At 39.5% G+C, this 16,224-nt stretch overlaps 1 protein-coding gene across 1 annotated transcript in view; it reads left to right on the top strand.

Moving 5' to 3' along the window:
* ZSWIM6 (zinc finger SWIM-type containing 6) overlaps nt 1-7,183 on the top strand; it is a gene marked incomplete at its 3' end in the record, with an annotated part of 190,587 nt that extends 183,404 nt beyond the window's left edge. Inside the window, exons 11-14 of the mRNA XM_081291106.1 lie at nt 1,680-1,837; nt 2,472-2,635; nt 4,796-4,877; nt 6,321-7,183. Coding sequence (XP_081147232.1) covers nt 1,680-1,837; nt 2,472-2,635; nt 4,796-4,877; nt 6,321-7,183 — 1,267 coding nt within the window. The remainder of the gene's footprint in view (nt 1-1,679; nt 1,838-2,471; nt 2,636-4,795; nt 4,878-6,320) is intronic.
* Between the last annotated feature and the right edge of the window lie 9,041 nt (nt 7,184-16,224).

The following is a 16,224-nucleotide window of genomic DNA, read 5'->3' as shown; positions in this document are numbered from 1 at the left end:
ATAGCATGAGGTTTCTGTGTGGTTCTGCCTTATGTAACATTGTCTGCCAGGCAGAAAGCCTTGCTTTTCTAATGAATGCTCAGAAGCTCAGCTCATTTATATTCTCCTTTAGTTGCTTCCCAGGCAATTTCTTCCTGGGGAATACTAGCAGGGGACAGGGGAACTGTTTTCCACCTTTCTCTTCTGCCTGCCACTTCTACCCCAGCCAAACCCCTGCCATGGAAGGGAGGTAATGTAACCTACCAGAGGATTTTAAGGCAGCCAAGGGAACAGGAAGGGAGAGAGAGATATAGCTGGCTTGCTTCTTACTCCTTCTGGAAGAGGGAGGCTGAGGAAGCATTCATTTTCTCCCTTTCCCAGGGATGTTGACTAGTTGCTTCTACAGCAACTGCCTACCCCTTGAAGGGACACTGAATTTAAAAAAAAAAGAAAAGAAAAAAGAAAGAAAGAAAAAGTTAAATAGCAATCCTGCCAAAATTCTTATTACTTGCCTATCTTGCCACCCTTTCTAATGATAACCTCTCTTTGTCCCTAGATTAAAAAAAGAGCCATTTGGCTTACCTGAGAAGTAACTACTCTTGGCTGAGGCCAGGAGGCCAGTATCTCGCCCTTACCCTACTAATAACTTTTTTTTTTTTTTTGGTGGGGGTGCTGGGGACTGAACCCAGAGCTTTGTGCATGTGAGGCAAACACACTACCAACTGAGCTATATCCCCAGCCCCTGCTAATAACTTTATTTCCAACTTTTATTCTATAGTCTCTAACCCTCTAACCCTATTATACCTAAAGTAAGGCCAGTGTTTGATTAGTGTACTTTTTTTTTTTTTTTTTTTTTTTTTTTTTTTTTGGTGGTGGTGGTGGTGGTGGTGATACTGGGGATTGAATCCAGGGCTTTTTGCATATGTTAGGTAGGCACTCTACCACTAAGCTACATACCTATCCTGAATTTTGGTATTTGTAAAGGAATTATTTCTGTTGTACTTATTCTACCCATCTTTTTGGCATGTGCTTTGTTTTCAAGAATTATTTATTTGTCAATATATTGTTAATCAAAGATACAATGAAATACTAGAAATCATAATTTTGTAGAACTGTCTAGGGATACATTCATCTGTTGCATCTTCTCTGATATTGTCTGGTTCAGATAGAACGTATTCTAACTTTAAACTTCTGTTGTCATAATTCTGCAGAAATTATGAAAATATATAAAGGAGGTCATATTTATTTGCTTTCCATCTTATTTATATTTTTTAATAAGTAAGCTTATTCTTCTGAGCTACCTACTCATCCCCAATTGTTGTAATCTGTCTTAAATATCCATTTTTACTGTTTTTGTTAATTTTTATTTTTAATGAATAAGATTGAAAAAGAGTAATTAAACATTAAGACTTGTGTTTCAAAGTTCATTAATGTTAAATATTTTAGTTCCTCTGAATATTACAATTTTCTGAATGATGTTAAAGAAAGGAGATCTCTTAGGTTTGAGAGATGAGCAAATAACAGTATGACTTTGGTGTCCAAGCAGCAGACAGTAGTTATTCTAGCTCTTTGTGAACCAAGGTCCTGAACAATATTTTTCAGCATCTGCTCACTCTTCTGGCTTCTGTAGGCCAGTCCTTGTGGCCAGGGTAACAGACAAGTAATAACTAGAGGCCACTTTCCTCATCTTCTCATTACAGGTTGCTAGTATTGGAATCTACTGCTCCAACGGGAGACCTCACCCGCCCACACCACATTGCATCAGTTGTTCCCAACCGATACCCTCGTTGGTTCACTCTAAGCCACATTGAATCCCAGCAGTGTGAGCTGGCATCCACCATGCTAACTGCAGCCAAAGGTACTGTAATGTCCTGAGGCCTTGTAACTGTTAATTTGCCTGCCTTTTTTTTTTTTAACCCCACCCCCACTCCCCAGTTCTCAATAGAGGTGTTCATGTCAGACATTGTAAAGGGGTCCTTTTCTTTAGATGCTAGCTTTATGTTTGCTCATGAGGCAAAACAGACACTGTTCATTTGAGTCCGGCATTTTCCTTATTTACCTGTATCATTAAACCTGGTGCTAGCTGAGTTAGGTTAGTTACCATGCCAAAAAAAAAGGGGGAGGGGGTGCAAATGGTTGAGATTTAGAAACAAAAAGTTTGTTTGCTTTTTTTTTTTTTTTGGTACCTGAAATATTCACCAAAAATTCATAAATAGGAACTAGGAGAGCTGTTTACTATTTCATGTTGGTTCTGGATCATATGTGCTTTTAGTCATTGTATCTTTTTGTGAATTCAAGATTTATAGACATTACAGTAACATAGTTGTACCAGCTGTGCCATTGACTTTGTGAACATTTCAGGTAAACTAACTTGTGCTTTATTTGTGTTCTTTTTTCCTCTTGTTATGCATTTATGGTTTCATGGGTTTTCATTGATTTTGCCTCACTTACCTTTGATTTGATTTGGGTTAGTTTTCCTTTGTTCATTGCAGGTGATGTTCGGAGGCTGGAAACAGTATTAGAATCCATCCAGAAAAATATTCACTCCTCATCACACATCTTCAAACTCGCCCAAGATGCATTTAAAATAGCAACTCTCATGGACAGTTTGCCAGACATCACTCTTTTGAAAGTGTCTCTGGAGCTGGGTTTGCAGGTATGTGCTTGGTGGTTTTTCCCGATGCCAATTGAAGGCATCTCTTGGGATACATGTATGTTTGGGGTTTTTTAGTGCAAGTAAATGACTCTTCAGATTACAAATCTGTTAGGCTTCAGAAGAGCACTGTATTTCAGGGGCTGGGGATGTGGCTCAAGCGGTAGCGCGCTCGCCTGGCATGAGTGCGGCCCGGGTTCGATCCTCAGCACCACATACCAACAAAGATGTTGTGTCCGCTGAGAACTAAAAATAAATATTAAAAATTCTCTCTCTCTCCTCTCTCACTCTCTCTTTAAAAAAAAAAAAAAGAGCACTGTATTTCAGAGCTGGGGTCACTTTCAGCTGAACTATACTATTTGAGGTACAGGGACTAGACATTTAGAAGCCCTGTTTGCATTTCTCAATTTAAAAAAAAAAAATCCATTCTCTGAATTACTACCTTAATGTCACATTTCTCTGAATAAATGGAAAAGAATTATTGCTAGCAAGAGATTTGAGTGAAGCTATCATGTGTAATAAAAGATTCAGTGTGAGGGTTAAGTTTTTAGAGGAAGATGAATTTTTATTCATGTTTGCATTTGGTAGTTCTAGCTCCTTTTTATAACCTGAGAAAATTAGGTAAAAGGGATGATTAGGCGAGGGTCCAGTTTCAGATTTCAGTAGGATGCAACACCAGTTAAGTTAGTCATGCAGATAGATGTTTGCTTCCTTATAGTTTTTGAACAATTACTACAGAAACCGAGAACTACAAAGTTTTTTTCCACTTTTCTCATGAGAGCTCTGTTAACATTTGCTGCTTTTTTTTCTTATTAAAAAGTAGTGAAAGAAATTGTGAAACCCTAAGTACCTGAAATATGGGAAATAGAATGCCCAGATTAGATAATTGCTCAATTTTCTGATTATAGATTCCTTTAAAAAAAAAAAAAAAACTTTTGTTTTATTTATTTATTTGTACGTGGTGCTGAGGATCGAACCCAGGGCTTCGCACTTGCTAGGAGAGCACTGTACCACTGAGCCACAACCCCAGACCCTAGATTCCTTCTTTATAGTGATTGCGTTAATAAAGTTTAAAGAATTGGATCACAGGAAAATATTCTGATCATTGTAAAAGCAGTTCTGTACGAGACAGGGATAGAAGATTGCTTTTAAGCTATACAATGACCATTTAGAAATTTTTTTAAAAGATAAATTTTTTTACTTCATTTTCACTTTCAACATATTAAAAGTATGATGCAGAAATAAACATTAATGTGAGCTTTCTTGTTATTGGAGTTTTGAGTAAATAGCAGATTAATGAAAGCTTAGTCCTTTGCCTCATTCTTTCTAGATCCCAAGAAGGAATCCCACAGCATCTTTCTAAGGCTTTAGGAGTATTATATCCCTTTATGTTTTGAATCTTAAAGAATGAGAGGAATAGCAGGAGGTAGATAAGTTTGACTTGGGACCTCTGATGATGCCAAAGATGATTCCTTTTCGTTGACCTTGGGTTAACTTCATAGTCACCAGAAAGTTGATTTAAAAGAGGTTGAAAAAATAATAAAAATTATTACTTTAAAATATCTATCTAGCTGCGCATGGTCGTGTTCACCTGTAATCCCAGCCACTCAGGAGGCTGAGGGAAGATCATAAGTTTAAGGTTAGCTTGGCAATTTAGCAAGATCCTGTCCTTAAAAAGGTAAAAGCTCAGTGGTAGAGCAACCGTGGGTTCATCCCTAGTGCTACAAAAATAAAAACAAAAACCTTTTTGCCCAATGAAAATTCTTTGAAGAATTGAATGAATTTGCAAGAATCCCCAGAAATCAAACCATGGGATCATGGGATGTTAAAGCTGGCTACAGAAAGGCAACCTGGTCTATGTTTAATGCTCAGTTGGATTTTTCATATGAGAAAAGAGATTGATTTGCCCAGGGTGTCACATCTGGTCAATGAACCCACCAAGAGTAGAATATGATCCTCTTGCCTCCTAGGCAGTGACAAGGTCAACCTGGGGGAATATTAGACAGATCCAGATACATATATAGATCTTTGTTGTAAATAAAATACTCTTCATCCCCCTGGTAGTAGAGAGTCTGCCCACCAGTTTATTCCTTAGAATGAATTTTCTTTTTCCATTGACTTAGGATAATCCTCCAAAACATGTTACTCTCCCTGTCTTTACAGGTTATGCGCATGACACTGTCAACCTTAAATTGGCGACGGCGAGAGATGGTGAGGTGGCTGGTGACATGTGCTACTGAAGTTGGTAGGTAATCTCTGGGGAAGAAGCTTTCCCAGGTGCCTCATGGCAGGATTTTACCTGTCATTTACAAATCCAAGAACCTTTCCTCTCTTATTTTGACTTCTCCAAGACTCCTGCCCCTTCTAGCATCGGCAGGGGCTCCCTTTCCCACACCTCAAACCCATCCTTCAGTCATACACACTTGGCATTGTTCTTATGCTAAACTGTCATGTTTGTGGACCTCTAACCAGTTATTTTAAATGAGATAATATCAGTAATAAATAATTTTTGTTTACTTCATATAAAGTTACCTCTTTTACTCTGGGTTTTTTCTTTCTTCATCTGACTATACAGCAGAGAAATGATGGGTGTGTGTGGTTTCAGTGGATTTTCAGATGTGTGAGAAATAGTAGCTGGCCCTAAGAAAATTCCCTGTTTGGCCATAAGCTGTTCTTTGTGAAGTCTATCAGCCTACTATTTCCCTTTGCTGCAGTAGAGTAGCAGATCATAACTAAGAAAACTACATCCCCAGCAAGAATGCAACACGAACAAAATGATGGCTATTTAAAATAAATGTTGGTTAAACTGTCTTTCTTTCTTCTTATTTGCATCAGAAAAGGATATACACCTCTTGCTGAGAAGACACTGCCATCTCAGTGTTTAAATACTGACACAGCAGAGACTTTAAACTCATTCTTCTTATTTTTCTTTCATTAATGTGTAATGGTTGGTTATTTTGGGAAAAGGGAACTCTTGGTCTCAATATATTGTGCTTGGATTGTTGAAGTCATACAAAGATAATGTATGTTTAAGAATTGCCACACTACTCCTATATCTGCACCAAGATACATACCTGATTTCTCTCTGAGATTTTAGTCTCTTCTCTTCACATCATTCACTTTTAGGATTTCCCTACAAATTGGATCTGTGTACTTAAAATGGCTGAAGACTTTATTAGCCATTTCCAACATGTAAGTCATCTGTAGGTCCACTTGTTAACTCTTTCTCTTGATTATGGGTAACATCTTCTTCTTAATGTGTCTTAAAATTCTGTATTGTGTTTTTTTAAAACTTAAAAACACCACACATAAAGTCCCTATTTGGTTTAGGTTGCATTTTGTCTGCCTCTTGCTCTATAGTGGGTAACTGAATAGGAGGCCTCAGTGAACTAGCACGTATTAGCAAAAAGCCACTATGTGAAATGGCAAACAGTGCAGTACAGATACCAATTTCTGAAGGACCACTTCCTTATTGTAGGAAGTTTATGTTCCTTTAAGGCATCTCACTGAATAACAACCCACAATAACCTTATTCTAAAAGGTTGCTCCTAGGCACATTACCTTACAGGATTTTCTGGCCTAGCTCATGTCCTGTTATGGTTAACAGTGTAAGCATTGATTATGAAAGTGGAAATAAGACCTCTGGCCAGACTTCTCCTCAGTAATAGCACCTGTTTGTTCCTTGCAGGTGTTTATGCCCTGGACAGCATCATGCAGAGCTGGTTTACTCTCTTTACTCCCACCGAGGCCACAAGTATTGTTGCAACTACCGTGATGTCCAACAGCACCATTGTCCGTCTCCATCTGGACTGCCACCAGCAGGAAAAGCTGGCCAGCAGCGCCCGGACACTCGCCTTGCAGTGCGCCATGAAGGACCCACAGAACTGTGCCCTCTCTGCACTAACCCTTTGTGAAAAGGATCACATAGCTTTTGAGACAGCGTACCAAATCGTCCTGGACGCTGCTACCACTGGCATGAGCTACACACAGCTCTTTACGATAGCACGGTACATGGAGCACCGCGGGTACCCCATGAGGGCCTACAAACTGGCCACCCTGGCCATGACCCATCTCAACCTGAGCTATAATCAGGACACGCACCCTGCCATTAATGACGTTTTGTGGGCCTGTGCGCTCAGCCACTCCCTTGGCAAAAATGAGCTTGCAGCTATAATACCTCTGGTGGTGAAGAGTGTCAAGTGCGCAACGGTACTGTCAGACATTTTGCGCAGGTGCACTCTGACCACTCCTGGCATGGTGGGACTTCATGGAAGGAGGAACTCTGGTAAGCTCATGTCACTGGACAAAGCCCCCCTGAGGCAACTCCTGGATGCCACGATTGGGGCATACATCAACACAACGCACTCACGACTTACGCACATCAGTCCTCGGCACTATAGTGAGTTTATTGAGTTCCTCAGCAAGGCCCGAGAGACCTTCCTAATGGCGCATGATGGACACATTCAGTTTACACAGTTTATTGACAACCTGAAACAAATCTACAAAGGCAAAAAGAAACTGATGATGTTGGTTCGGGAGAGGTTTGGTTGATAGAACTTGTATGAATGGGGTGGGTGGGGGGGAGGGATGGTTTGTTTTTACTTGAGCCTGCCTTTGTACCCTTTTTAACTTAAAGAACAGAGCCACACCGGTATTATATGTGTATAGTTATATTGCGTTTGCAGACTAAATTGTCATGTTGTGAAAGTTTGTGTGTTTTTCAGTTTTTCCCTTTTTCTTTTATTTTTTAATTCTTTTTTTTTATTGGTTTTGTGTGAGAGAGAGGTTAAAAAGGTTTGGTTTACACTGAGTATATGTTGTCAAGTGGCAAAAGTCCACATAGCTCTCCTGTTTTCTGTATACGTTCACAGCCTCAAAAAAAAAATAATTGAAATGGCTTTAAAAACCAAACAAAACACCTCCATCCTGTGATAAGTACCTCGAATGGATTCAGCTTTACTCCTTTGTAACTCATCTTTACATTTTCAGCATATTTAAACAAACCAACAAAATGAAATACTAGTAGTGAAAGGCTGACTCACGTGGCTTTGCAGTGCTGTCCGTCCAGAAGCATGGCACACGATGCTCGTGCATGTGGAAACTTAGCGACTGTCAACATACATTCTCAGGGATTTATCCAGAAAAATTAAAAAAAAAAGAATGAGAGCATTTATTGTACTGTATATATATTATAGTATATGTCTGAATATTGAAAATATAACATTAACTAATTTATAAAAAATATTCTATGTAATGCAAAATACTTGAAGCTGCAGTAGCTTGGTTTTAAACAAAAACAAAAAAAAAAAAACTGAGAGAAAACCTATCAGAAGGACTAAAAGTGCGCCTTGCTTCAGGGTTGGCTCAGGTGGTGAACTTCATGCTGGGCATCTATGCAGAGCCACCTTTTGGATTGCATGGTTGGACTGAGATCATTGGGAGAAGTTCTATATGTATATATATTTATACAACTTATGTATACATATATATATGTATACTCAAGACACACCACCAACAACTACCACTACACCACACATGCTTGTAACAGGCACTAGAATAAAGAGGGACAACAAAATACACAGCCAGAGCAGCAAGCCTTAGCATTAAGAATATACAGTATCCGGAATTGGGGTTCGTGCCTCCTAGCCTAGGAAACTTAAAAAAGAAATATCCTTTTGACACAAAACGCAAAATGTTTTCCAAAACAATTGACATATGATACATTACGCCTTTGCAGTGAGCTAATAATAAGCTAACCTTTGTGCACAAATAACATTATATATATTATATATCTATTCTGCATAGGTATTTTGACTTTGTGCAGGACAGAAAGTTGTGTAGGTATGACTGTTCTACTTTCAGTTTTCTTTTTTTTTTTTTTTAAATATATTTTATTTTCTCTAGAATTACTCAAAACAAAAGCAGCCTTCTATCTTGCCTTGTCTTAATGCTTTAAAATAACCAAACTGGAGATCTAACTACCAAACTGTTCATTATATTATTAAAATACCAACTTTGGTTACAGTATAGTGTCTTTACTTTAGCTGATGGTTCTGTAACCTTGTGCTTTTTAAAGCAATTTTTATGTTTTGGTGCAAAAGTTGTCCAGTGTCTCTTGTTCCCTTCATTAGAGAACATGCTAGAAGTATGTTTGTAGGTATTTTTGTTTAGAAGAACTATTTCATGCGCTCCATTTTATTTATTATAATAGGTAAAAAGAAAAAAAAAAGGTTGTACTTCATCACCCATGTAAACATGCTCATGAAGTTGAAAGTAATTAAGATTTGATACACTGATATCAATTTATTTATGTAACTAAATCACTGTTTTATAAACTTGTTAATGATCAACAATTTTTGTTTTGATTAAAATTAGTTTTTTGAAAGTTGATGCTGCCTCCTTTATGTTCTGTCTCTTACTGTACTTGAATATGGTGATCTTATAGACCTGGGCATCACTATTTCTCTGAGTATTTAATACTATATACATTGCTTCACAAAATGTTTATTTACCATTTCCCAGGCACTGTAATAGATCCTGGAGATACAATGGAGAACAAAACTAGGCCCTAGGGCTGGGGATATAGTTTAGTTGGTAGAGTGTGTGCCTTGCATGCATAAGGCCCTGAGTTCAATCCCCAGCACCACAAAAACAAAACAAAACCAGGCCCTGGAACTTATTGTCTGCTTAATGGAGAAGATAGACATAATTCAGGTAATCACAAAGATAAAACAACAGATGGAATAGCTAGTTTATTTTCAGGCAGTATACATGGTCATTCCTTCTTAATGACCGTAATTTATGTGTAATGCTAAGTTGGTGAGAGGCTCTGTGTGTGTGTGTGTGTGTGTGTGTGTGTGTGTGTGTAAAAGGAAATTACATGAAAGGGGTAAATTTTCTAATATAGACACCTGCACCTCCATCAAAGATCTGTATGAAAAAAGTTGCAAATATATTTTGTGTATGGTTATTAAACCACAAAATTTGCCATTTTAACCATTTTAAGTATACAGCTCAGTAAATCATTTTTTGTAAATTGTACTATTGTAAACAAATCACTGGAATTTATCTTGCATAACTCAACTGCAATTGAACTAAATAACCCTAGTGCCTGCTAAATACCACTCTACTTTGTATTTTTGTGAATTGAACTACTTTAGACTTAGATATCTCCTATAAATAAAATCATACAATATTTGATTTTTGTGACAGGCTTATGTCACTTAGCATGGTATCCTCCAGGTTTATCCATGTTGTATCATGTGACAGAATTTCCTTCATTTTTAGGGCTGCATTGTATCCCATTATATGTACAAATGGACAGTACATACCATACTTTTGTTTTTTCATCCATCAACAGACATTTATGCTGCCTCTACTTTTGACTATTATGGATAATGCTGTTAGGAACCATAGAATTAACTCTTGGAGATCCTCCTTTAAATCCTTGTGGCTATATATACTCAGAAGTGCGGTCAGCAAATCCTTTTTTTTCTTTCTTTTTTTTTGGGGGGGGGGTGGCTACAATTTTCAGAATACTTATTCCCTTAAAATATTTTCAAAGTTTCTTTTTGACTTTTAGCTTTAATAGTAAATTCCAAATGTCAACAGGTTAAGCCAATAGGTGGAAGTTAAAATAAATGAGTCCATGGTGACATTTAAAATTCCATTAATGCCAAGTAGAAATAAAAATAAAAACTATAAAATGGTATGAAGTTGGTTCCTTTTTGCAATTTTATTCTTTTTTGAGAAGATTGATATTGCATAAGGGCAGATAGAAATTCATATAGATCTGCTAAAATACTAGGACACTTCCTAATGGAATAAACTGCTTAAAAGGAGACAACATATCAAAAGAAGAAGAGTACCTTCTAGTAGCCAAGACTTTGAGATCTTCCATGATGGAAATTAATCTGTGTTTATTGACAGAGAGATCTTAACAATTATCATGGATTTTTAGGAGAACCAAGCGGACCAGGATTTCTTTCCCATCTCCATTTTAGTGAACATTCCTGAGCCACCACACATGGGAGTCTTTTATTATGACCGGTCAAGTTGACAAACTGATTTGATATATTCATGTTTTCTCCTCTCCTATGGATTGGTGCTAGAAAATGTCCTGAGATGCCTAAAGTTTGAATAGCAGGAAAGAGAAAACAAGAAGGGATGAGCTTAGATCATTCTAAGGCAAAAGAATTTGTTCCTAATTGGGGCCTGGACTGAAATTCCACATTTCTGTGCTCTTTACTGGATTTCATTTGAAAATATTAGCTGTAGTTTGGAGAGGGAATTAAAGTTTCATAGGTTTTAAATACTGAATAAAAATGAATCACAGTCACTGTAGCCATAATATTATAACTGTATAATATAGTAGCAAAGGAGAACTAAGCCTTTTCTATATTGCTGAGAAGGTTGTTAAATGGCGGCAAGTTCCATAATTAAATAAAACAGAAAAATACAGGCCAAAAACATTTTCATTAAGTAATCTGATACATTTTAGTATAAGACATGACAGAGGTAAGATTTAAGATGAACTGTTTTATACCAGTATATGAACCAGTTCAGTCTAGTTGAGGCAGAAGAGGGAGCATGTATTGGAAGAATTGGGAGTACTTCATGCCATAAACTTTGGGCCTACCATGTGACAGGCATGATTCTAGGCACTAATAAGTGACAAGCAAAGCAAAATGTACTCAAGGAACATAGATTTTAGTGGGAGGGAGAAATGATGAGTGAGTTGGTGACATCACAAGCAAAAACAGGGAAAGGCATGCAATTTTAGGTAGAAGGCTCAGAGAAGACCTCTTATGTGAAACATGAACAGATACCCGAAGGAAATGAGGAAGCTGGCCATGCTAATGTCCACCAGATGTGTGAGGCAGAGAGAAGAGCAAGCGCAACCCCAAGGTAGAAGTGTGGGAAAGTGCTAATCTAGAAGAACCGGAGAAGGGACTGTCGAGGCAGATTGGAGTGAGGGATGGTGAGGTGGACGGAGATTGGAAGAGAAGGGAAGACTAAAGAGGCCAAGAGAGTTGTCCCTCTTAGCGGGACATAGATCCAAAGTAAAGAGGAATCATGATCTGGCTTGAGTGAGATGAGAATTTGTTTTCATTTCCTTTCCCCAGCTTTTTGTTCTGAACATTGCAAACATTAAGGTTGAGGGAGTGATCAAATGAAAGCTGTAATTTCCTGAATGTCCACATGAGCCGTTCCTCGGTCTCCCTCTTTTACCCTCTGAGTAAAAGATGGGCCCTGCTGAGGTGAATGGCTCCCACACAGGAGACTGGAACCAAAATGAGGAGGGAAGACAATAGCCTCTTTCTTCTTTGCCCCCAGAGACAAAATGGAGACACTTTCCATATACTTTACATGTTCCTTACAATAATCCTGTGAGATGTGTGTTATTAGCAGCCCCATTTTGCCAATGAAGAAACTGAGGCACAGAAAGTTTTCCAAAGTCACACAGCTAGTAAGTAGCTGATTCAAACTGAGGGCATGGGCTCCTAAGCCACACTCAGAGCTGATTGTGTTCTGTTGCTTCTCAAGGGATTATTATGTTTGTTGAAAATGTACTATGCTCTTAGCACTGTAGAGGACCCAAAGAAATATGACAAGAGTTCTGACCTTCCAGGTAAATTGCCCAGATGAACTTAAAAATGAGTGAGGGGAGGTGGGTGTAACACTTCAACAACTTCTGAACTTTCACATTTTGCTCAATGGAGCAACATGACATGATCAATTTTATCTTCACCCTAGTCAAGGTAATACAATTTCAGATGTTCATGAATGTATGTGTATGTTGAAAATCTCACAGGAGTGTATTAGCTCACCTAGCAGTCCAGAGATAGGCAGTTCAGAGCACAACCACATTCTCCATCTCTGGGTCCAAGGTGACTAATCTAAATTCTGCCATCAATGTGCATCCCAGCAAGTAGTTACAACAGAGAGTGGAGGGGGAGTACAGGCCCAGTAATTGCTTTCACATTAGCAAAATACATTTCAATCTCCTTGGCATTTGAATCATCTAGCATATTAGTGTTTATCAGAACACACTCTATGAATCCCCTGCATTGGAATGACCTGAGGGACTGTCAGATGCGCTCATTCCTGGCCTCCAACCCAGCTCAGTGTTTTTTGACTCTTTTTAGTAGGGGATGCAGGAAGAATCTGTATAGGGAAAAGCTCAGTGTTAAAGACCATTTTTATTTTGCTCTTCACATCCAACATTCCCAAGTGTTATTCCCAAGGGTGATGGAAAAGAAGGTGTGGAGGATGGATTCTGGGCAAAGAGGACCATGGCCCCATACTCTGAGCCCTGCTTCCTCTCTGCTGAGAGCCCTGCGTGGCAGCACCCCTCTCTCCTTGCCATTCACTCATGCCACCCTGATAAACGGTGTCCAGAGCAAGGAGCGCTGCTGCACAGAGATGCCACATATAAGAAGGACAGAGAAGCTGTGGGCTGGACACTGGTGGGCTTTCTCTTGGAGAAACCCAGGAGCAGAGAGAGCATCCAGCAAAAGATCTGTCTGGAAACAAAATTTTAGGCAAGGATGGCATCCTAAGGCAATTAATGCATTAGCTTATTCACACAGCACCTAAACAAAACAAAACAAAACAAAACAAAAACACGTAAGCCTGGAGAAAATTAGGCAGTAAACTTTGAAGGCATGAGCCTCCCTAAAAATCCCACTTAGTCACACAAAGGGCTGACTGAGGTGGCCCTGCCAAGCTGGCTTCGCAGAGCTGAAATTGTATCTGCGCCCACTTTAAAACTATTCAATTGTGCCTGATGATCAAATGCCTTTTTGTTTTGTGTCTTAAATGTCATACCTCAAATCCTTAGGTTCCCTCACTGGTGGCAAAACAAAGCCACTGAGCTTCCATATTGGGAACTGGTAAATTTAATTTGTGGATGAAATTTCCCAAATCAATTTTGATTGCTGTCACTCTAGGAGATCTGGGAGACTCAGAACTGAGGATGATGTGTGAAAAACATTTCTTTTAACTGCTAGGCAGAGAATTCACATTTAAGGTCTCCTTGCCCTTCAGGTCCCACTGGGTTTTCATGAGTACCCTGCCAGTGGTCCAGGTGAAATTGAAGTGGGGGAGGTGCGCTCCTGTCCCCGTGACCTTCTCAAGTGCCTCTTTCTCTGAGCACTTTGTCTGACAGCCTCAAAGTTCCACCACACACTTTATAAAGGCGATGACTTTGTGGTGGTGGTTTGCACCCTCTGAGACCTTTCTGAGACTTAGGACTTGGTCTTGCTGTGTGCAGAACCTCTACCAAGAAAGCGACTTCCTGTATTTGCAAGACATTTTCAACCAATGTCCTCATACCCCACGTAACAAATGACTTCCTGCCTTCTGACATGGTAACTCAGGAGTCCCAAACTGTCCTGTCAAGGCAGTGAAGAGGAGCCAGACAGGCTTGGATATTGCTTGTCCACATTTGTTTTTAAATTAAGGAAGTATTTAAAATTCTCATCTGATTATTGCCCGGTCAGTTGGTGCTTCTGGTTCTGGTAACTCCAAGGGTAGAAAGGTTTGGTCTATTCAGGGAGTAAATATAACCTTTCAACAGAGTCACTCAGGCAAAGCACCTAGTTGGTCTTGATTCTCCAATAGCTATGACAGCTGTTACAATTGTGAGGCATCTAAGTACAATATGATGGTAAGATGTGAAAAATGCCTATTTCACCTTAAGCAGGATGGGAATCTCTGAATGATTAAATTAATCCATGGCGAGGTGGGCTGTGCTCTGCAGGGATGGTGGCTTTACCAATGACAGAAGTCCTCAGACACTAAGTCCACTGAAGCCACCTTCCTGCACTGATGGGGCTACAGGATGGCAGATCAGCTCCTCGTCCATGTGTTTGGAGACAGAGTCTCCATCCTTTCCTCTCACAAGCCATGGAAGCCATGACCCCACCAGAAGTAAAGATGGAAACCAAGAAGTAGCATGAAACTCATGCTTCATCATGTCCACACGGAGAAAGACATAACAGACCCTCCCTTCTTTGAAATGGTGGTGATAGGCACATCAGTGGGTGGGGATCTTCTCTGGCCCCTGTTTGAAACCAGCGTTAGGCAGGGACTGAGGCCAACCAAATGAGGTACACACACAAATTATCTCTGAAGGAGGCAATTTGTCAAAGAGGATGAGAAAGAGAGACCAAATGGTACAGTCATGTAACTGCTGATTTCTGTGAAGGACAAAATGACTCACTCACATGCACAGCTCTATGATTATGCAGGGAGTTTCTGCTTGTCTGAAACACAGGCCAGCCTGTCCCATAGGAATCTTCTGCCAAGGGTCAGTCCAGGGAACTAGCCTCATTGAAAGATAATTTAAAAAGTAAAAAGTAATTTAAAAAATAAGTACAGGATCTATGTTACAGAAAATATGTGAGGGAAGTACTAAGAAAAATAAATGATAAAAAAAAAAACAGGCACCAGAAAAATGTGGCTGTCTATGGGGAGTCAGCCAGCACCTTGCTAAGGGGTTCTTCTTCCTGCCTGCAGAGAGTGTGAGCCACCGGAGAAAAATTAAACTGTAGAATAATTAGTGGGAAACAAAAGATACAGAGTCAGAAAAAAAAATAGTTTTAAAGGGAGCTTGGTTGGAGTGCCTGATAGGTCCAGCCCACACAGAAGCTAGAGCTGAACAACTAGAAAATGGCTCCTGGGGTTTATTTAAGGGGGTACATTAAAGGCAGGGATAAGACTCCAGGGGTGGAGTCTTGCTTGGTGAGGTCTTGCAATCAACAGGTTGATTGACATCTTGGCAGTTTACACCCATCTCAGAGAGGTTGAGTGGCTGCAGCAAGTCACCCCATCTCAAGTGCTGTGCCAGAACTTGGCAGAGCTGAGTCGGAGTTCTCATGTACTTGGGCCATCTTACAGTAGGGTTGTCACAGTAAGTTCCCAGATACCAGACTTTCCCACTCAGTGGACTTCCATGCCAATCTGGTCCACACATAGTCCATGGATGGCTCTTGACAGCCATCGAGTAGATGAAAAATCATGACCCCATTTTAAAAAGAAAGAGATCCAAAAAGGGTTACATATCACTCTAAGAGCTCAAAGCAGAGAAATGAAAGTCCAGGGAAGAAAGAGCCATTACTACTACTACTTCCTCTGAATGTTAATTCAGACATTAATATGTGTCCATCATGGTTCAGAGGGATTTTATGTATTCACTCCTCCATGTAACTCCATATAACTCCAGCTCTATAAAGCAAGTGCTCTCATCTCACCTATTTTAAAAAGTTGAAGTACCAAAAGTCAAGCGAGTTGATGAGAGTCATATTCTGGCAACCCTGACTTCAGAGCCCTCATCTTTAACCATTATGCTACATTGCCAGGTAGCAGGAGAGCCCCAAGGAGACAGAGGAACGAAGCTCACTCTGGGATAAGCACATGAGGGAATGGATACTGATGAAAATACAAGAAGGAAAGGAAGGAAAGGATGGAGAAGCAAGGGAAATGAATCGGAAATGAAGAAGCTGACAAGAACCGTGAATATCCTACCTAGATAGGAATGTCAGTCCCATGAGAGCCACAAAGAGCATCTCTATAGCAAAGAGATAAAA

The sequence above is a fragment of the Spermophilus citellus genome (genome assembly GCF_964194105.1).
Source record: "Spermophilus citellus genome assembly, chromosome: 1".
NCBI lineage: Eukaryota > Metazoa > Chordata > Mammalia > Rodentia > Sciuridae > Spermophilus > Spermophilus citellus.
This window is presented reverse-complemented; position numbering and strand designations above follow the sequence as displayed.